Genomic DNA, 22,367 nt, shown 5'->3' with positions numbered 1-22,367 from the left:
CTTCATGTTGGACTGCTTTCAAAGCTGTGGAGCAGTGTGTACAGCCCTGTCAGAAGAATAGCAGAGGTTTCACATTGAGAATCTGCTGCTGCTTTTGCTTCCTGCCATTCTTCCTGAGCCTCTGGCAGACCTTGGTACCCTCAAGCCAAGGACATCTGGTCGTTTTGGAAACTAACTTCTGAACTTATGCTGTTTTCAAAATGGTATGCTAAAGCAAAATGTAAGCTGGAGCAAAAATGCAGGTTTAAGGTAACAGAAGAGTTAAAAATCCTTATTTAATATTAAATAATCTAAACACCAAGACTTCTGAGCCCTTGAGATGAGTTGTGTTAAAAACTTACAGTCCTACATCAATCAAATAATTCTATAATGTAGGAATGACAAGATTATTTTATTTTTTTTTTCATTCTTTGTAGTAGTCAAGTTAAACTGAACTGAAGGCTGGAGACATTGAGATTCAGGAGTATTTACTGATTGATCCAAAGCCATACACAAGTTCACTCATGCTGTGTTTTGTTGTAACAAGGCTAACAGTGGAAACCACAAGGGTTCTTTTTGTTGCCTCAAGTAACAATAACATCAAAGGACTATCAAGTAGTTTTTTAAAAATTATACAGCAAATTGAATGATTAATTACATAGAAAAAGTAATCTGAATCTAGTGTTCCAAAGAATTGTTAATATTACAACTGTTGTTGATTGAAACTGTCATTCAACTTCAGTTTTTCCAGAAAATGCTGAAGGGAAAGGTAGCAAGCAAGTTATAATAAAGGACTGATTTTTTAAGCTTTTTCTTAGGGTTTTTTGCTTGGATTTTTTTTTTAATTTAAAACCTATTAGTGGTGTTGGTAAACAGAAAACCTGCTGGAGTCTGACAATGATATTGTCAGATTTCATTGAGAAGTAAGGCTTGCTTAATAATACACAACTGAATTTAAATACGGCATTGGTAGTGTTCAGTGTTTCCTTGTGACAGCCCTTTAACTGCTCAGAAACATTGCTCAAAACACCTCTGTGAGCCTAGGAAGCCGAAAGAAAATTACATGCTTTACCCTGTAGCAATGGCAGAACTGAGATTAACCAATATATTAATGAATTTCTGAAAACTGTATTTCATCACAGTGGTATGTGTTTGCCACAGCAAGAACTTAAGCCACACTAGCATTGGTGCCTTAAAACCTTTTTTTGAGCAGAAGCCTGTATCTTTTATCTTGTGTTTCTTTTGAAAAGAAAAAATACATCATTGTGGTAGATGCAGCAGCATAGGACATCTGGCAGAGGCTAGTCCTAAGACACACAAAACCAGTAGGTTGAGAATAAATATAACTAGACATGTATAAATAGGTTTAAAATAAAATTCCCCGTTCTGCTTAAGAGAAAGTTGGAATAAAAGGTGAATGCTACAAGTTAATTTTTATTTGTATATTTTGTTCTATGTCTCTAAAAAGTTTCATTAACAAAAGCATACCATACTTCAAGTTTAGTGTTTTATAGCCAATTGGGTGGCTGGACTCTATCTGATTTGGATGTGTAAACAAAAACTTCCTCAGAGGAAGGCAAAAAGATGACTGTTCTCTGCTTCATTGGATCAGCTGCAGATATGGCTGCAGGTCCCTTTAAAGCACTGTACAGGTTGTTATGGAACAACATCTGCTTGGAGTAGCCTTAAACAGGGAACTCATCTTCATTAGACAAACAGAAACTGTTCTATTTTTTTTTTCTTCCATAATTCAAGTTCAGCATAGCTACTCAAGGATTTTAAAATAATAACATAATACTAGAAAAAGAAAAAGTTGATACTGTCTTGTTTTCAAATGAGCCAACTGAAGATATCAAACATGCTGTTGATATCCTGTCTTGATAATCCCAGCAAGGGCTGAGTGACTTGGCCTTAAGGAATTTTCTCCTTTTATGCAAGTGCTGATAGAAATGTAGATTTCCACCATCTTTTTGTTTATCTTGGCGGGATCAAAATTAGTTCACCAATATTGGTCTAGCCCCATTATAGGAGCTGTTACATTATAGGAGCTGTTCATTCTGAACCCAGAGCTTTGTTGGTAAAGGAAGAATAGAGCATATTTTTAATTAAAAGGCCTTTTTCTTTTTTAATGCTGTGCATTGTAGAAAGAAAACTATAGTGAAAGCTGTTGTTTTTCTATTAGATTTTGAAATTTGGAGGTGGCAGGGCATATGGCTGTCAAGGTAGACTTGTTTATGTTAGACAGTTCTCTGGAAATCATGCATGTAACTATCAGTGAAACAAAACATTGCAGTGATTTATGGAAAGATGGGTAGTTATGGTAGCTTCTTTCTGGAAAAGAAAATAAGCAAAATTGCAGAACATGAGTTCTTTTTTCACCTTTTAAAATTATGGAAGTCATTGTAACAATACAGGTGAGTAGGAAAGCCTAATTTCAGAATATAATTAATGTCTTAGCTCATGACCCACAAATGGAGCATTGTATTTAGTACAGTCTATCCTGTATCTTACATAGTTTTGAAAACTGGAGTGTGATGATATTCACTGTTGGGACATGTATATGCTATTCAGAGTTTAGGATATCATTACTGATGTGCTGAGTATGTGGTCTGGCTGACTAATCAGCTGAACACTGCCAAGCATTCTACTAAAGAAAAATCCTAGTTCAGCCCCGTGTGTTTCGGTTGTGTTGCTGTTTGTCCCTTTCCTTCTTATTGTGCAAAGATGGGTTTTTTGACTTTGGTACAACTTTCACATTTCTTAGAAAAGTATTTGAAAGTCATTGTGTCAATGTTCATTGTCAAATTATTTCCCTAGCAGGAGTGCAGGGAAATAAGGAGTGTTGAATGTTAAGAAAGACTCTAAAAATATCACCGTCTCTTAATGGAATATCACAAAATGGCATTTGCAAAGGTGGGGCACTCACTGCAGTAAGGGGATGTGCACCATTCCTCATGTTCTGCCCTTGAAATGCAGCTTCTGTGTAGACATTGTGTAATAGAAACATCCTCCTTCACATAAATAAATAGCAATGGTAATACAACTTTATTTGGAGAGACATGGGTGTAGTCAAAGGCATCCGGTGTTGTATGTATAAATGCCATTAAAATTATGAGAGAGCAGACTTAACATTTATCAAGCAATTTTCCACAATGAATGTTGTAATAGAATTTAATACAATTTGTGTTACACGAGTTGCTGTCTAAAGGAAATGCAAAGTTGAGTTTTTTATTTGATACATTTATTAACATTTTAAAGTACAACTACTTACTGCATTAAGTTATTGCTTCTACTTCTAGGAAATTCCAATGTCATTTTGTTTGAATTCAATAAGTGTCTGAGAATAAGGAGTAATTTTTCTTCTTTAACTTCTAGTGCAGTCAGCTGTCCATATTCAGAGATGAACTTGAACAAAGAAAGCCTCTTACCTGACCGACTGAGTGGAGAGATGCCTGCAGCCAGTCCCATCCCCAGAAACAGAAAAGTGGAAACATATGAAAGATCCACCTCTCCTGTAATCAAGTAATTATGATTGAAGTGATGTCTGTGACTAGCAGCAGTGTTCTGTTTCTGTGTTCTCCAATGTGATTTATAACTGCAATGACTGACTGGTTTCAGAAAGACCTGCCTATTTATCTACATTTTCATTTACAGGGAAGAAAAAAATTTTTTTCAGTGCTTATTAAAAAGATCACAGAGCTGTCAAAGACTGACAGTGATTTTACTATCTGTGGTTTAGCAAGAGTTTGGTTTCATCTTTGGTGTAACTATCTAGGTTGCTAAGTGGTTAATTGGAATTTAAAATTGAATGTTGACCAGTTGGTTTCACTTCAGAAAATTATTTCTTTGTTTTTATTTTGTTTGCTGTAGTGGCGGCGTTATTGATGTGACTGTAAATTAATGTAGCTTTTTGAAGAACAGCCACTATTTTGTCATTACAGTGGGAGTGGGGAATCAAATTACTGGGACTGAGTTTTGCAAGAATGATGCTGAAGTCTGTAGCTGAAGCTTTTAAACAGGAGCACTGGGAAAAAGCAAAGGAGTGTGATACCAAGATGATTATTTTCAGATGATTATTTTATCTCAGAAATTGTGTATACTGATTCCTGTGCTTATTTTGAGCTATAGGGAAAAAATAGAGAACTTAAGTAGGAAAGGGAAGGAAGAGGGGCTTTCCCTTCTTTAGAAGGGTTACATTAATGTAAAGGTGGAAGTTAAGGATGATGTGAAATGTTAAGATTTCCAGATCCCACTGTAATGGCCACATATTTTCAATAGATGGTATTTTAAATTGCCTTCTCAGAGACAGTGTCAGCTTCATGCTTTAAAACCCAAAATGTTTCGGTGCCTAAGAGTTCTGCCTGATTGATTGTCCTTATAAATGTAGTGTTTTAGAAATCTGAAGTGACTTAATTACTCCCTGGCAGGTGGCCTGGGTTCCATTACAGTGAATCCAGTAGCACTTTGCTCGAAATCCTCAGTGGCAGGGAGTGTGTCAAGTGCTACTTTTTTCATTGTCCCAATGAAGAGGCTGCATAGAACATTTTAAAGGCTGCACAATGACATGTTATGGGAGAGAAGGATTAGGAGGAAAATAATTCCTCAAAGTCTTCTTGTGTTGCAAATATTTGAAGTGGATAGCTTATTATCAAAAATAATATTAAACAAATTCTGTTCGTCTTGAACTGACTAATCATTTTACTATTGACTTAATGGAGAAGAGAGTTCTTTATTTTGATTTCTGAAAATGCCAGGTATATAATTTTGTTAGTGGCAAGTAAAAAACTTCTCTGTATCTCTTAAAAAAAAAAACAAAAAAACACCTTGGATGTTTTCAGATGACTTTTCGTGCATAGAGAAAATAAATTAATCAACAGCTTAGCTTCTTCCACTTTTAAAAATTTTGTTGCTTTGTTTTAAACAGTGACAGAAAATGCCCCAGCCCTGGTCACGTAGGTATGAAATCTTCACCTCACAATCGACCATCTGGGAAAACTGTACCAGAAGCAACCAAGCTGGAAGATGCAGAAAATAAATCTCCTTGCAAGAAGCCCCTGTTATGCAGTGTGAAGGAAAAGAAGGCACCTGGGTAACTCTAAGTTCCTTTCAAAGTATTGGGTGTTTGGAGTCAGTTTAAAATGCAACTTACCTGGCAAAGCAGTCCAGTGATTTGTCTGTGGAATTCTCAGAAGCAGTGGGGAAGGAGAGGGAAGCTCTTCAACTCTCTTTATCTTAGAAAGAGAGGGGAAGGGAATATCACAAGGTATATAAGAAATAAGAAATCCATGTCAGAGGAGAGGAAAAATACAATAAAATTATTGGAAATTGAGGTCCTTCTTCCTAAGTTTGTGTCCAAATTATTTTATATATACAAATATGTACAAACATGGAAAAATTAAAAGTATTTTTTTAACTTTCAGCATCTGGCATGCATTTTTGACAGAAAATGACATGAGAACTTTTTTATATCATAAACATATTTTCCAAACTTGCACTGGAGAATAATCTTTGAAGCTAAAAATATACAGTTCAGTGTTTTCATGGGGATATGTGAGGCTATAGGATTCCCTACATTTTTAATTAGTTATAGTATCGCTACATTATTTCATTGACTATTCTCAAACAGAAATAGATGACACCCTGGAATAAGCTGTGTCATTTGTTTTGAGCTATATTGTTTTGTGTTCATAATATATGAACTGTGTTAGCAATAATAGTGTCTTGAGAGAGAGAGACGGGAGAGTTGGTAAATAGCCCACAGTAAAGCTGATGATTGAAATGGAATTCGTTAAGAATTGGACTTTGATGATCTTTATTGAGTCCCTTCCAACTCAGGATAATAAACAGCATTTACGAGTCATACTCTAGTGAATTTAAACAGCAAAAAAATAATATGGGTTCAAGTGCAATTTTGAAATAACACGTGTTAAAAAATAGTTGGAATTCATCATTTTAACCATACTTACAGTAAATTCACATTCTTTTTAGAAATATACTTTGGTAAGATTAATTGAAGAAAGATTTGTCTTTTATTTTTATAGAGGCTATTACCTTTAGAAGACTTAAGATAACCAATACTTATGCTATCTGATCACAGTGTTGAGTCAGTTTCATTAAGAGAATAAGTCTTGTGCCAGCTTTAAACTACCCAGGGACTTTGCAGCTTGTATTTCAACTGTTTGAACACACTGATGACTGGCTACATTTTATCATCTAGTTTCCCTCATTCATTATGTATCCAGCAAAGTCATAGAGGACTTTCAGTTGAATAATCTCCCTTTGAAAAAGGCATGAAAAATAGTGTTCACAACATTAGGTATATATGAACTGCTGGGGTTATAAAATATTGAGCATCTGCTTATTGCAATACCCAGTGGATCTCTTTAGATGTGTATTCAAAGTACACATGCATAATTGAAGACATAGATACACACACTTGTGTGCTCTTTAGCTGCTGAGCTCATAGTGTGGATTTAATTATGTTTGACTTCCGTTCAATTGTGTATACCTTTGTATTCAAATGTTATCATCTGTTTTGTAGAAGTCCTTCATTGAGGAACCAACCACAAATGATCCCAAACACGAGTTTTATTTTGTTGTGATAAATCTGTGGTGCTCAGCTAATCTCTGGTTCCACTTTTTTTCTTTTCTCCCGCTCTCTTTTTTTTTTCTCTCTGTGCATCAAACAATTATATTAGAAAATTTTGGCTTGCAAAAATATAATTATGTACATAAATACTGCAGTGTGTCCCTCTGGAATGTTCCTGAGATTAAAAGTCATGATAAAAATTGCATGCCTATAGTATCTTTGGATTAGTAAAAGAATTTCACTGTAATAAAAATTCCATTCTGGAAATCTTTACAGTGAAGGAAGCTGAACACTCAGGCTTGGGAATCAAATTATACTAGCTCTTAAAAAATATTTTGGTTTGTCTTCCAGCTCTTTCCCAAAACCTTCAATTCATGATACAGTCGTATTTAACTAATGAGGTGAAATTGCTGTATGTATGTTGCTGTGAAAATTGCCCTCAAGAAAATAGGGAGGTACTTGTTTCCTCACAGGATTTGGTGATCTCTCTTCCTTATGTTGAATTACAGCTTTCATTTCCTTTGCCTTTGAATTAATAGCACTAGTTACTTTATCACGTTACTTTAGAAAGTTTTCTGTGTTTGTGGAGTTTGGAAAACAAGTTTTAAGTGAATAAATCTTTCTGAGGATTATACTGTGGAGAAGTCCTTTGTGGCACAAGAAGTCATGCCTGTTTTAGCCATTCCACTGGTATTGGTTGTCATACCATTATTATTCTTTGTGTCCTGTCATAATAAAAAGGCTGGATTTCCTCATCTGTAGTGTCCATTTTGCGCCATTAGTAGTGTGATAATTATATTTCTGTTGAAGTCAGTGAACTTGAAGCTTCTACTTGATTTAGTCACCCATGTTTTCTTGTATATAATATATAAATGGTATTTAACAGTATAAATGTAAGCAGTGGAATTAAACAGATCTGGTTCTGCTATGGATTTGTGTTTTGAGGTTAGCTAATCTTGATCCCTAACAAGGTGTTTGGTGTGCATCAGCTTTTTATCTGTGATTCTGACATTTGTTAAGGTGTTCTTGTTGACTCCTGTGATAGGTAATAAAGCATCAGTTCATTTAGTAGTGGGATTTCTTGTAGTCTTGACTCTAAGAATCATTCTGTCTGGTGCCTATTTTTAGAAAATGCTCATTATGTACTTGGTATCTCCGACTGCTCTGTATCTTGAGAGTTTAGTAAGAATTGGCCGAAGTGTTCTGAAATTCTTAAAAAGCAGAAGTAGGCACATAATGTCAGCAAATTCATATCACTTCAAATCTGTAAGAAACCAGAAAACAGATCTGGAGATACCTTCTGAAGGCAGAGTTTGAAAAGGAGCTTCTCAGGGGCTGACTTTAAGATGGAAACATACACAGCCCACATCCACCCCCCCACCTTGAGAAATTCTATTATTTCCACATGTTGTCTTGCCCAGCTTTTCTCAGTAGGGGGGAGGCATTCCCTCTCTGCAAGTTTTTGGGCTGGCAAAGCTTAGGGAGCAGCTGGATAAGAAGTAATGCAAAAGCAGATGCAAAGGAATACAAATATCTTTGGTGGGCTCATTAGCAGCTGCGCAAGAGGGTGTCTGTAACTGTACTGACAAGGAGATGAATGTTGGGCAGAGAAAAAGGAGTAGATGTTATTCCAGACAGCTCCTGAATATGGCCTGCACAACCAGTCAGGCTTTGTAGGACGTGCAGATATATATGTGGGTTTCACTCTTCCCATCTTCTGATGTGGACACATACACTGCCTCCATTTGTGTATTTTAGTTATTAAGTCAAGTGTGTTGGTATTGAATTAAGGGTCTAAATGAATCAAAGGGTTAAAAGAACTTAGAAGCTAAGAACATAGCTTGCAAGACAGAGGCAATATATTTTGATTAGGAGGGGCAGAAACTATGCAAAGGATTAATTATTAGTAGATGGACCTAGTAGAACTAAGGTAATGTATGATTTGCTTGACTTAGTTGCGTTTGTAGAAGGAGACAAGAAAGATGAGCCCTTGTGAGGATGAGGAAACCGTAACTGTACCTGGGCCTAGAAACCAGCCAGAACCAGGATAGGGAGGCCTGGACTATGTCCAAGGGACTACAGAGCCTGCCAACAAAACAAAGGTGAAAAGTTTAACATGAGGAAGACATCTCTGACCTCATCTTAGGAGTCCACTGACCCATTTTGAAACCCACTGATCTGTGTGAAGGAAGAAAATGCACAGGAGTGAAAGGATTTTGAACTCATTTTAATATAAAGCAGGGGTAGGTAGAGTTAGGTAATGCCTATATATAGGCATAGTAAATAATTATATGAATATGTAATATTTTTGTAGATTAAAGAAGACAAGAGCCTTGTGGACTTTGCATATGCCTGTGGGAGATTTCTCCTGGGTGTGCCCAACATCATCGTAATAAACATACCACCATCTAACTTTAATTAGTTAAAGAGTTTTTTTATCCACGTATCACTATGGTTTACGTGATCCTACTTTACACTATTCTTGGGCCCTCTTTGCAAAATTCATGTTAGTAGTCATGCCATTCTGTGTAAGTCAGAAATAAGATCCTCTCTGTTTCTTTATTTTATAATGATACAGCATCCTTTGTGTGGGAATCCTGGTATGTTAATAGTTTTGCTAGCAAGAGATGTCATCATGCATAGTGATTTTTATGAGGTATTAATAAAAACTGAACATCTTATTTTCCTCAGTGGAGTTCTACAAACAAAGGATGCCATAAAGCACCAAGAATGTGAAGATGAGGAGACTGAAAATAAGCTGTTCATTTCAAATGAAATCAAAGGTAAGTTGGCAGTACTTCATTTGTTTCAAATTAAGATCTGCAGAAGGGAACAAGTGTGATGTCCCTTGAAATTCTCATGAAACTGTATTACAACTCATTTTCCACATTGACTGTGTCCAAAAATTTCTTGACAGCAACGCTTTTAGCACTGTGTCCTTACAGGTTTGGGACATATTTGGAAGGGAAGTGAATTCCAAAGGTATGTTCCCTGAAGGGCCAAATTCAGCGGCCCTACCCCTCTAACTGTTCGGGAGATTATCTTGTAATCATCAAAGACTTTTCCAAGAACTTTATCTTCTTGTAAGGATGTTGTAAGGATGAGTGCAAAATGAATAGTAATATAAAAAAAATTCTCATTTTGATGATGTTTTTTCACCAACTTTTAAAAAGAGTTTACTAAACCAATCTGAATTGTAAAGGTAGAACATTCACTTATTGCCTCAAAAGTGTGTTGAAAGTGAAAGCATTTACACATTACAGAGATAATGCAAAATTAAGGTGACTTACTTAACCCAGCCTCAGTCTTGTTGAGATTGATGGACAGACTGTGGCTCCTCACTGGTGAGACAGGAAAGTTCTCATGTGGTCTCCAAAGATTTCTTCCAAGGTGGACTTTTCTTCTGTTCAGTGATTATGTGTGGTTCTATGTTCTGCTGTAGCAAAACTGTTGGCTGTTCATAGATCCAGTTGGACAGATTGAAGCAGCTGTTCATTAATAATTTTTATCCTCATTGTTTAGAAAGAACACAGCAGAAATCCAAAATATCAGAGTCTAATATTCACTAATTTTTTCATGTGTGAAACTTAGAATATCAGGCTTGTTACTAGACAATCAGTGCAGCTGACTGATTGTTTCAGTGCAGCTTTTGCTGCAATCATTTTATCAACTGATACAAGGTCAATGAAAGTTAAGTGTCCTAATTTCCTAATCTTAATTCCTTGTATTTTTAGATTATTTTCTTCAGCAATCTTTTGTGCAACAACAGTTTGTAAGGCTTTCATCAAAATTCATAGGACTTGAATAACTCTTTCTGTAAGACCTACATGTCTTACCTTTTAAGTGAGCTCATCTCTGTAAAACCCAGGAAATTCTTTGAGGCTAGCAAAGCTTGCATAAAGATAAAATAAAGGTAGTGGTTTATTTTTAATTATTAACCTTTGATGCTTGTTTTTATCTTAAGACATCATTTATCTGCCAGTACTTTTCAGATAGATCTGAGGTACTCTGGTGAGTGTGTAAAATTTGAGAGATTACATCTATCGTAGGAACTGTGAAAGAGCTGTGTTAGTGTTCTGAAACATGGTGTAGTTCAGAATTCTAGAGAAAACGAAGCATGAAAAGAAGCAAGTCCCTAAAGCAAATAGAAGGGACTTTTTAGTAATTTTAAGTATTTTGTTTCAGCGGGAAGGAAAAATGCAGTTTTGATGCCAACCTTTGCATTATTTGACAAAAAGCAAACAAAAAAATACAAATGGTTGGTAGCATTTTAAATTGTCTGGGATTGTCCTTTTAATTCTAAGAGAAGTGGCTCGATTTTGTGAAGTATTTTGAGTTTGACAGAATTGACTGTTTGGATAAAGTTTCACCAACAAGTTCTGCTTACTAGGTTCTTGCATAGCTAGATTTAGGAAAATAGAACATTTTATTACATTATTGTCTGGAAAAGTTATCCTTTTTAAACACATAATATTGTGTTATTATTATGTGTTTGAGTAAGATGGCACATATAAGTTGTAAAATGAAAATGGATCATTAAGCTCTTTCTATCATAGTCATAGAAATCTCAAAATAATTGTGAATTTGTGAACTGTCAGTGTTGGTACCTGTGCTTGTTGCCCTGTTTTTTTGGCATGTTAGTTACCTTGTTACTCCTCAGCCTACTTTTGCCATACTCACTTGACCAGTTCCCTACTGATAACTTCATAAAATGTGTACTGCTGTCTTCCCTTTGCTTGGAGGAAGATTATTTGGAGCTAAAGCACTGAAGTGACTGCCCCTTCATAACTAACTTTTTTTATGGACACAAATCTTGTGCTTAAAAACACTATATATGCTAAGAACTAGACCTGTGCAGGAGGCAATGAGCAGTGTTAATGGTCTCTCATTAATGCTAGAAAGTATTTGCCGCTTCTTTGAAATATAAGTTAATATTTTGTTCTGTGGTAACTCACTAAGAAGATAGAGATGAATTATCAGAGAGAAGGATAACAAGGTGGCATAAAGTAAGAAGAACAATGTAAAGGCAGGTGGGCTGATGCTGAAGCAAAATGTCAGCAAAGAACACAATTTAGGTTTAAAAATGTGAACTTTGTGCATCTGGCTGCTATCTTGTGGATCTGGCAAGCAGATTTTGTTTCTTCACTTAAGTGGTTGAAGAAGCTATTTGTGGCTCTGTGATGAAACTGGCTAACCTCTGGTGCACCTCAAGTTACTCTTCTCCTAAATGTCCCAATTGAGACATAACTTGGAATATATCTCATATTTTCTATGGCCCAGAAAGACAGATTGCCTCTCTATGGGAAGCAGGGCTTGCAGAGTGAGGAATTCTCCAGAGCTTGAGGGTAGGGGAAACTTTCAACTGTTTGGTATTAGAGACATTTGATTGTAGCCAAAGTGGTGTGTTCTGGACTTCCTGTTACAAGGTCACCCGCACCAAATCTAAATTTACCTTTTTTTGGTGTTGTGATTGTATCTGCTACACGGCTAAGGACTTCTAGTTTTCTCCCTCTAGTTGAGTAAACTGGCACATAACGTGCTGCATTTGTGCTCTTTGCCTTACCTGTGAGGCCAAGGATGAATGGGAGTATAATGGTTGTAAAATATTAAGGAGTCTATTTTTAAAAAGATTAATGAGTGGGCAGACAGTGCTGACTAAATGGCTTAAGAATCAACTTCAGAATAATAACCATTAATATGTAATGAGGACGAATCTTGAAAGTGATAAAAAATTAGGCTAGAGGAGCAGAATAACACAAGCAAATGTAATAACATCCTATGTTAGGTGTATTATAGGCCAGCTCCACTGTGCTGGCAAAAATCCTTAATGGGAATTTGTGCCCTGGTTGTTGGGCATAAATGTGTGAAAACTAGAACATTAAGGATTGGGAGAAGTTGTGGTTAATAGCAGCTTCTCAGAAACGAAAGTAAATGGAACTGCAACAGAAATGAGCAATCCAAACAAAAATAGCATAAGGATTTGTGAGTAACTTACATGAACCATGTCATTAGGCAATATCAGGCATTAAGACTGTACTTTGTTGGCTGTTCATTAAGTAGTGAATTTCGGAGGTTTTCCAGAATTTTAGTTGACAATTGGGAAGCACTCAGGCCTGAGTTCAGATGACAGGCATGTTACTTTTGCACTGCCAATGGATGTAAATGAACAGGGATGTCATATGCAGTTTGACATCACTCAAGGCATGACTCTTCACTCTTTCCTGCTGCACACATCTCCAACTGCTGCTTTTCTCCAGACAACAGCAGCATGTGTCTGAAGACACCCTCCCACCAGTACATTACCTTTGGGGGCAGTGGGATGGGAGATCATTCCTTCCATTATGGATGAATCGGATAAAAAGCAGCACGGAGGAGTTTAATGTTATTTTCCAAACAAAACGTTCTATTAAAGTGGAAGCAGAGAATTTGCAGACATTTGCGTTTTTTCCTCAGAAGAGCTGAAAAACATTTTGTTGTGGATGAGCCATAAATGTTGTGTGGGCTGGAACTGTATAACTGATTCACTTGGAATTTTGTAGCAGTGCAGTGCTGCTTTTGATTTTCTAACAACTCAACCCCAAAATTAAGTTACTTCTTGTATTACTGTATTACTATTAAATGTGGGTGTGATTTATTGTACCAAAATATTTGTAATTGTTTGACCTATGGTGTGTTATGCTAACAGCTCTGATGGCATGAAATTGTGTTGTGTTGAAAGAGACCTCTTCCGTGTAAGAGTAGTTATATTTATAGAGAGGCTGTATAATGATAGTCATACTAGTGGAAGAACAGTCATGGCACTTCCAATTCTGGTATGGCATTCGTGGCATTTTACTGTTCAAGCAAAACTGTACAGCTTGTGTAGGGAGGCCCATGAATAGAAATGCATGTGCTTTTACTGTGACTGATCTCATCATCGACTGAGGGATTTATTTCTTGTTTCTTGCTTCCTGTTGCTGAAGATGTTGAAGAACCCAACACACAGAGGCTTCTCTCTCAACCAGTTATCGTGTCTTCTAAGTTGCAAATCCCTGGCCTACCCCTGCGCTGGGAACAGCAGAGCAAGCTCCTTCCAAGTGTAGCTGGGATCCCAGCCAGTAAAGTTTCTAAGTGGAGTACAGATGAGGTAGGTTCCCCTTTTGTCCTCTATCTTATTACCACTGTCCTTGAAGGTTGATTCAGAGCTTTAGGTTATCCCCATGGATTAAGAGTAATACATGAGTACTCAGAGGATTAGACTCAGCCAGAACTAATGTAACTGATCCCCAAAATGCTCATTCCACTGCCATCCAGCCCCAGAAGAAATACTAATTAATATGTGTATTGATACAGATAGATACATGTGTGTATATATATATATATTTATATATATATATAAAAACCACATTCACTGGTGTTGTAAAGAGAAGTTCTAAATTTACGGCCCAGCATATCAAGTGCTCATGGTCTCCCTTACCAGCATCTAGTCCCCACACAAACATTCTGGAGGAATTGTGTAGGGATCTGCATGAGGCAAGAAGTTATTCCTGGTGCATAGTTTGGATGTGGCACACTGCTTTGGAGAATGAGAATATAGTGCAGAGTGGAACTGTATGGATATGGTCAGGCCACAACACCTGATTTTAAGATTAGAGCCTCTGTTTGGTTATGTAACAATCCTTGGACAGACAGAATCTTGTCGTTACTTTATTTTCACAAGTACCTGTGACCCTGTGACTGTTCTCTGCACCTGAGGCAGTTGGATCTCTTTTAATCAGAGAAAAAAAGAAGCATGACTATGCACTTACAGAAGAAGGCAGAACACCTAACATGAAACTGTAAAAATAACAGCTAAAAAACTTTAACGATTGTTAGCCTTAAAGACCATTTTGAGAAAACATGACTCTTACTAAATCTTTTGTTGTATACTTTGGTGGCAGGTCTCTGAATTTATACGAAGTTTACCAGGATGTGAAGAACATGGCAAGGTGTTTAAAGATGAGGTGAGTGAATTTTATTTCAAAAGACAGCGACAACAAAGCGTGGTAGAAATACATATAAATTAGTAGGATGAAGTGTATGGAATAGAATCATCAGGGTTAGAAGAGATCTTTAAATTATTAGGTCTAACCCTCCAACCCAGCACTACCCCTGTAACCTCTAAACCTTATCAACCAGCACCAGCTCTAGATGCCTCTTAAACTCTTCCAGGGATGGTGACTCCACCAGCTCCCTGGGCAACCTAATTCAGTGCCACATTGTTTAAAGTCAGATGCAGAGGTATGGAAGATTAGGTTGGTTTTCAGGTCATGAAGTAGGAAGAAAGTAAAGCAAAAACTAGCCAAGTGTCATTTAGGTTTTTCCAACTTTGTTCCTGCCAATTGAAATTACTTAAAAACTTTGTAATTTATTACTGTTCTATCTTGATCTGGTTGGACAAAATTTATAAGCAAGTATGTTGCCTTAGTTCTCCAGGATGTTAAGTAAAACAAAGTGGAACAGTGGTTCAAGATAACCATCCCTTAAAACTTTTTGCATCTTGTCTGGTCACATTTTGCTATTGATGCTCTTCCTCCTGATATAGCCAATTTATGAACGTGATTTAACTGAGCAGGAAGTGAGAAGATCTGAAGGTTCTGATGAAGTTCTAAGGAGCATATACTCGCTTTGTGAGCATGCCAGGTGTGCATTTCTGTCATCTGAGAAGATTGGTTTTCCAAAGCTACCATTAGGAATGGATAGGGCTTTTAGATACATTAAGCCTTATAAACTAGGTTGTTTTAATTTTTTTCTGCTCAGAGGTTTGTTATTCCTTTAATGCTCAGCTTCAAGAAGGCAGTTTGATCACAGATGCCAGAGTGAATACTTCAGGTGCTTATCCCAGCCAGACGATCTGAATGGGCAGAGTCAGCCAGCCTTTCAAGTGAAGAATAATAGTGGTACTTAGACTTGAGAAGGCACCTCCTGAGGAAAATGCATACAGATGGCACTGCTAATCTCCTGCAACAGAAGTTTCCAGGCTGTGCTGTAGAGTGTAATGACTATTACAGCTGCATATCAAAGGACTGACAGGCTGCATCTCTGTGCATTTGGCACTTGCTCAGATGCTGAGCATTTTACTATTCAAGCCTGGATTATCCCCTATGTTACTGAGAGTGTCTCATCAATGAATTTAGAAATAAAAGTTGGCTATTGCTAATCAAGTCAGCAAACAGCAAGTGCCAAGGAGATACTGAATCCTTAACACTTTCATTCTCAGAGGAGTGAGAAAATATTTCCTTTCTCTAGGATTCAGCCTCTCAGGCTTTGTCTGTGACTAATAAATTAAACCTCCCCCACTGAGGTCAGTGAGGTCATTGAGGCGTGGACTGGCTGACATCAGTAGGTAGAAGATGCTGGTTCTAACTTCTGCTATGGAAATGAACCCTCACCCTGCTTCTGCTAAGATGCTTCAGCTTTTTATTTGGACAGCCTCAAGTTGACACACTACAAGTTCTGAGCCCACCAAGTCTGGCTTTGTGTACAAAATGAGTAGAAAGTAATTGTGGGCTACCACATGATGGTGTTCTGACTGCAGTGTTCCTCGGCTTAGAGTGCTATAGGGTGTCCTTTGCAGCATGTCACATTCACAAAAATTGTTTCCAAGCCCTACAGAAACTTAGACTGTTTTTATCTCGGATTAGTATCTTTAAAGCTGAGCAGTGCTCCTGATTTAACCACAGCTGCATTTTATGTAGAGCTATCCAGCTTACGATATGCTGAAATTTTACCTGTAGATACCCAAGTGATCCTAAGGTTACATAGGGAATGTTGGCCCTATTGAAGCCTCTGGAAGTTAAAACCCTGGGGGCTCTTTGTGTTGGGATTTAGTACTCCTGCTGAGAGTGATTTACTTACAAATGCTTACAATTACAAATGTTAATTTGTAATGTTTAGTAAAATATCAACTCTACAAAGAAGAAATATTTTGTGTTTTGAAATGTTCTATTATATTTGTGTCACAGAGGCAGTTTTATTAGCCTGGTTCCTGTTTTCATCTGGGATCAAATTCATTTCGTTTTGCTATTTAGTGAGCAGAGAAGTGGTGGCCTGAAGAGAATTCCAGCTCTGTAGCTGGGAGTGAAATCCAGAAGCTTTCCCTCTAGATGCCTGCATAAAAGGAATAACTAAGATGTTTAAAAACATTGCTGTGCTTTAGTATAGCTGAATTATACTTAATTTACCCACTTCAGTTTTCAATAGGTTTTATATTGCCAGTATGAAAATAAGAACTGTTTAGCTAAAAAGGAGCCAGACAGTTGTTTTCAAGCAGGAAGATCATCCTGTTCTCTTGGACTAGCTGATCTGTCTAAAGGTTGAAATCAAAGTTCTCCTGAAAGCATTTGAAAGTACTTGTATTCAGCCAGTCCTTAACTTTGTCTGAAGTTGCTGGGACTTTTCATGTTTTCTGAAACGTTTATACTGCTGCACTGTCAGACTTATTAATAGCTTTGTGTGTTTTTCTTTTAAAGCAAATTGATGGAGAAGCATTTCTGCTAATGACCCAATCAGACATTGTCAAAATAATGAGCATTAAACTGGGACCAGCTCTAAAAATCTTTAATTCCATTCTGATGTTCAAAGCTGCAGAGAAAAACTCACACAATGAGCTTTGAAGATAATGGAAAATGTGCACGAACCAGCTTTCTCCACTGGAGCTCATGTTTTATTCAAAGCACAAAGACTCACTAGAAGTGTTGAGTAAGGACTCTCAGAAAGGAAGAAACTTAAGTTCAGCACTGGTGGACTATTTATATTCTCCTGGAGCCAGTACACATCTGAATCCTTCTGGGAAGTGTTCAAGCTTTTGAGAAGGTACTGAGCAACAACCGAGTCAGCTGGTCTTATTTACCAAACTAATGGCGCTAATTCTCCATGGATGGTTAGGATCCCTAACTCTCCCTGGACATCAAGGAAACCTTCATTAATTATTTATGCTGTATTATATAAGGGAACGTTAATATTTTCTAAGGATTCTTGAATTGTACTTCATGTACCCATTTTACTTTTCAGAAGCTTTTACTTCATTTTATCAAATAAAAACTGATCAGCCAAAAATTAGGCTACAGGTAGCCAGATGAGACTGTTATGGCTAATGTGTATTTGTGCCATAGTTTAAAAATGAAACACTTAATGTTACATATGTGACACTTTATTGCTACAGCATATTACTTTACAGATAATAAAACTGTCTGTTTGCTTGTAACAAAACAAACCTTGTTGGGGTTGAAATTATAATGCTTTTTTGATAACTGAATGTTTTTACTTTTGCACGATTACAAAAATGTTACGTGAGTTTTGCCACCAGCATCTTTAATGTATTTTATCAAAAGACCAGTATAGAGAAGGCTGCAACTGAAAAATAAAATTTGACTTCATAGAAGACTTTTTGTTTGTGCTGCACAATAGAGTCCCAGCCATTTACATGGAGTCTGCTACAGTCCTTCAGAACATGGAGGAAAATAAAGAGTATTTTGAGGCAAGGAGATTAGCAGAAAATAAATTACATTCAATGTAATTTCAAAGTCTCTGCATTTCCCAGTCTTCAGCGTAGTTACCACAACAATGGAGAAAAACTGCTCCAGCTAGGACTACTACCCTGGTTTCATATTCAGCCGAGGTTTGTTTTCCCATTGGTGGGAGAATTATTTTACCCACCATTTTCTAGCTGAAAACTCTGATTTGTAAATGAAGGCGTAGGGGAAAAGGCTAATCACGAGGAAAAGGATACTTAAATTCTTGTGCTGCACTGCGCATCTTAGGTGTAAAATACATGCAATTCACTACGTCATTAGCAGGCTGCAGATGTCACCAGCAGGTACTGAGGTGAGGCAACCTCCTTTCTTGGAGGATTATTCTAAGGATTTGTCAGGGAAAGTCGTTGCACTCGGTATATAGACACACACACACACAAGATGTAAACCAGATGCACTTTATATGGGAGAAAGCCTAGCTACCTCTATACTGAGGACTGCTCCAGAATGTTGCTTTGCAAGAAGAGAGAGAGAAGAGTTGGATCAGGATTTTTGGCAGGCCTCTGTTTAGTGCTGCAGTGCTCAGCTGTAGAGCTGAGAACAGAGCATTTCCGTTTCACAGAGCTGGGAGAATTTTCCATCTTCCCACAGATTTTGCTAGGCTTTTCTTTGGCTGGAGTTCTTAAGTTTTTACCCTCTGTGTCCCTTCCAGATCGTGTAGGTGACTGGTATCTGCCATAATATGAGGTGAAACAGGGTCAGTATTAAGTTGCATTGCTCTGTTAATTTCCTTCCATAGCATTGCATAAATAATATTTTTACATTTTGTTCAATATGTGTACGTTCAAATTGCACTCTTATTGTACTACAATACGAATAAAACCTGAACTGGAGCCTCTGTTACCTTTGTGTGTGCTCAGGACTCTCAGATGAACCCAGCTCCTCCTAATGGGTATGGTGTGCAGTATTCCTTCTCTGTAGCACAGTGTGGCCAGTAGTTTTAAAAGAGCAACTTACCTACTTGCTGTGTGCCCTCTCCCTTAGCACTTACTCCCAAAGCTCACATCCCCCTGGCCATTGCAATCAGAATGCCATTTATAGCCCTGGACTTTGTCACCAGCAGCAGCTGAAGTTGCACAGGCAGATCAGTAAAAAGCCAAATTCTTCTGTTTTCTTTCATTCTCTCCTTCCATGTAGTTTATTTTCCTTTACCCTCTGTGTCTGTCCTGCAGTGATAGCCAACAAAGAGATTTGCAGCTCAACAGAGATTACCTGGGGACGTTAGCGCCTCCCTGAATTTTTATATACAACTGCTTACAAAGTACTGTGGTTTAAGAAATGGATTTGAATTAATACTGTTTACAAGATGTAGAATAAATCTCACTTGAGCCAAATTTTTTATTCATGAAGCTATCAGGTACAATAATGAGAACATACATAATCCTTACTTTTGTTTCCCATGTGATGAGGTAGCTGAGCATAGCCACCTCTATTACAAAAACTACAGCCAACAAATCCACTTGGAAACCAAACCCAGTCATCAGACCTAGTGAATCTCTGAACTGGCAGTTGGCATTGGTTTTTGTTTTGTATTGGTGGTAGCCCAGCCCTCACTCACACTGGTAAAGGTTGTACTCTGCATTCCATGGAACCATGTGAAAAATCCTAAGCCTATAGCAAGAGATTTTGGCCATTAAATGCAGCCATCTCCTCTCATCCTGAAGTGATCCCACTGTAATCACTGCCTTGGAGTCACTCCAGCCAAGCTTTAACAAAGCTGTGATCTTCCAAGCTGTGTGTTTGAGTGCTTAAAGAATCATTGTGACCACAAGTGCTGCTTTGCCTACACTGATATTTTTGAAACTGGGGGGAGATTGGTCTCTAATAGAAAACAGTGTTTTAATAAAAAGCCAATTTGTATTTCTAATTAATGCAATGGGTCCTGGCTCCTGTTCCTATCACCAGGCACTTGTCCAAAGCCTTGCACTGCCAGACAGTATCCCATGGGATTTTCAGACAGGAGTTAAGAATAGAGTGTTGGGGGAAAGAGAAGGCTGTGGAAGAAGAGAGGAGAAGGCTTCTACTCATGTGGGCAGACAGTCACCATGTGGAGAAAGCTGATTTGTTCCAGGGAACAAATTTGAAAAGAAAATGAGGTGTTCCCTCTGCAGCAGCAAAGCTGTGGTTACCAATGCACATGGCAGCATCCCAGCTAAGTCATTCTTCCTACTTTGAGAGCTTGTCTTGGAATCCCTATTTAGTAAATCCAGGATTAATATTAAAACAAAATGTTTCATGCAAGAAGAAAACAGTAAAAAGTCATCATCCTGCAAATTAAAAATCAGGCCCACCATTTTAAACCACAAAAATGATTACATTAGGCTCTAGGCAATCATAATATTGTGAAGTAATGGTAATAAGTGTTTAATTAGTGCCATTTCAAAACTTTAACTGTACCACCTACAGCAGTGAAGTGATCATGTTGGCATGCTTTTTTTTAAAATTCTCACAATCAAAATACCTGAATTATTCAAATGTTCCGTATAGAAAAATAATACATAACACATGAAGTAATCTAGGAAATTTTATTATCTCCAGACTGCTCTAAAATCTACATTTAAAATAATGAAACTGCTTGAGCTTTAATGTTTGGTTTTTTTAAAAGTAGCCAGTACAATAAAAAAGGAGGGCATTTTAATAAAAAAGCAGGCACTAAACATAACTTTTAAATATACATACACTTCCACTAGAAAGAATGGCACAAAAATATTTATTTTGACAAAATATCAAATGCTCCTGAGAGGAGTGCTGGGTGCACCATCAGATACTGGATGCTTAGGTGCCTCCAACCCTGTCTTTACTGGAGTGGACAGGGATGCTGGCTTCCTCACCTCAAAGACCAGGGATTCCAGGAAGTTCAGGGTCCTGTGGATCCTCTTGGGGCATGGGATATCAAACACATGAAAGGCAGCCACCAGTGCCGCCACAGCCATGGTGCAGTCATCGAGCTGGGCTAACTCTTCCCTTTCTATGTACAGGGCAAACTCACATGAATTCACGTTGAAGGGATTTTTCACTTCCAACACTGGTGTCACTGCCTTTACCTAAATTTTAAAAAAAGGTATTTCAAATGATGCCACAGCACTGCTATGATGAACAGGTCAGAGAATGAAGTAAGCCTGATAACACTGCTTTGAATTTAGGTAGTATTTCTATGAGTATTTCTACTCAAAAGGCAGGCTAAAATCACTTTTTTCCCAGAACTAAGCTGAGGCAGGTGAACTAAAAGGCCAGGTGATGTGTGTATGCAGGTGATAAAAGGAAGAGAGACCAAGGCTGTCTCCTACCTCCTCGTTCACTGCAGCAAACAGACTGGAATCATCTCCAAAGACCTCTGGCAGGAGTAAACATGCAGCAGTCGTTTTCATACCTGTCAAAGGCAAGGATTTCTACTGAATTACAAAGGAAAACTTTCTGACACTGCCTTATCATCCTGGAAAATCAGATTGCAGCCTGTGTAATAGTTAACAACTCAGTAGTGGAGCTGTTGTTCAGTCCACTTCGTAGAGGAGTTTGTAGCACAGTCAATATTTAGGCAACTCAGCTGGTAAAGGACATTAGTGTCCAAATGATTCATGGGACTCTGCTACTTGGTATTACAATTCAATTTTCCTCACAAAAAGTAAGTTGGGCTTTGGGTTGCTTTCAGTTGAGTTTGTGAGCTGAGTGGTCTTCCTGCCCCCATGCCCTTCCCCAGACTCTTCTCTCCCCAGTAAAGTGGATGTCCAAGGAGTCCTGGCAACAGGAACTCTGCTTGGAAGGCTCTGCTACCAGCTGGTGCCGCAGAACCTCCTGGCACCTGGGACCTGCTATCCCTCTGGCTCAGCTCTTACTGACTATAACATCTCTTTTGCAGGTCAGGCTTCTGGTGTCATGTGCTTCACTGAACTTACCTTGCCATGCATTTATTATCTAGGTGCCAGGTGAAGTTGTGAGAGAAAAATGAAAAAGCAAAGGCCTTGGAACTTTACTAAGGTATGAGTCAAAATCTCTGTGGACACACTGTATAAGAAAAGGGGAAATTGCTTACTATATCCATAGATTTCCTTGGCCAAGGCTATGAAAAGGAAGTCCATAAAGACTTTCTGGATTAGACTATTCCTTGAAGAATTTTAATCTATCATGAGTACTTCTGTTTTCAATCTTAGTGAAGGAAACCTCCAGAATTTTAACCTATGCTGCTTGCTTCTTTCAAAGGTGACCTGGCAATAAATGGAGTGAAACTGCTGTAGGACACACACATATTG

At 37.8% G+C, this 22,367-nt stretch overlaps 2 protein-coding genes across 6 annotated transcripts in view; one reads left to right on the top strand and one right to left on the bottom strand.

Moving 5' to 3' along the window:
- The window catches only part of L3MBTL3 (L3MBTL histone methyl-lysine binding protein 3), a 78,912-nt gene extending 59,959 nt beyond the window's left edge, over window positions 1-18,953 (top strand). For all 5 annotated transcript variants that reach the window (XM_005518344.2, XM_088052959.1, XM_088052958.1 and 2 more), the window contains 6 exons: window positions 3,355-3,501; window positions 4,904-5,068; window positions 9,260-9,351; window positions 13,531-13,694; window positions 14,488-14,550; window positions 17,059-18,953. In XM_005518344.2, coding sequence (XP_005518401.2) covers window positions 3,355-3,501; window positions 4,904-5,068; window positions 9,260-9,351; window positions 13,531-13,694; window positions 14,488-14,550; window positions 17,059-17,202 — 775 coding nt within the window. In that variant the 3' untranslated portion in view covers window positions 17,203-18,953. The remainder of the gene's footprint in view (window positions 1-3,354; window positions 3,502-4,903; window positions 5,069-9,259; window positions 9,352-13,530; window positions 13,695-14,487; window positions 14,551-17,058) is intronic.
- Window positions 18,954-20,846: 1,893 nt separating this feature from the next.
- The window catches only part of SAMD3 (sterile alpha motif domain containing 3), a 34,910-nt gene continuing 33,389 nt past the window's right edge, over window positions 20,847-22,367 (bottom strand). Inside the window, exons 10-11 of the mRNA XM_088052621.1 lie at window positions 21,408-21,490; window positions 20,847-21,164 (exon numbers count right to left, since the gene is read on the bottom strand). Of these exons, the coding sequence (XP_087908747.1) occupies window positions 20,847-21,164; window positions 21,408-21,490 (401 nt within the window). The remainder of the gene's footprint in view (window positions 21,165-21,407; window positions 21,491-22,367) is intronic.

This window comes from Pseudopodoces humilis, chromosome 3 (genome assembly GCF_049639895.1).
Source record: "Pseudopodoces humilis isolate 2021_Gansu_Grassland_sample_001 chromosome 3, ASM4963989v1, whole genome shotgun sequence".
Lineage (NCBI taxonomy): Eukaryota > Metazoa > Chordata > Aves > Passeriformes > Paridae > Pseudopodoces > Pseudopodoces humilis.
The sequence above is the reverse complement of the archived record's forward strand: the minus strand, read 5'-3'. Positions and strand labels throughout refer to the sequence as shown.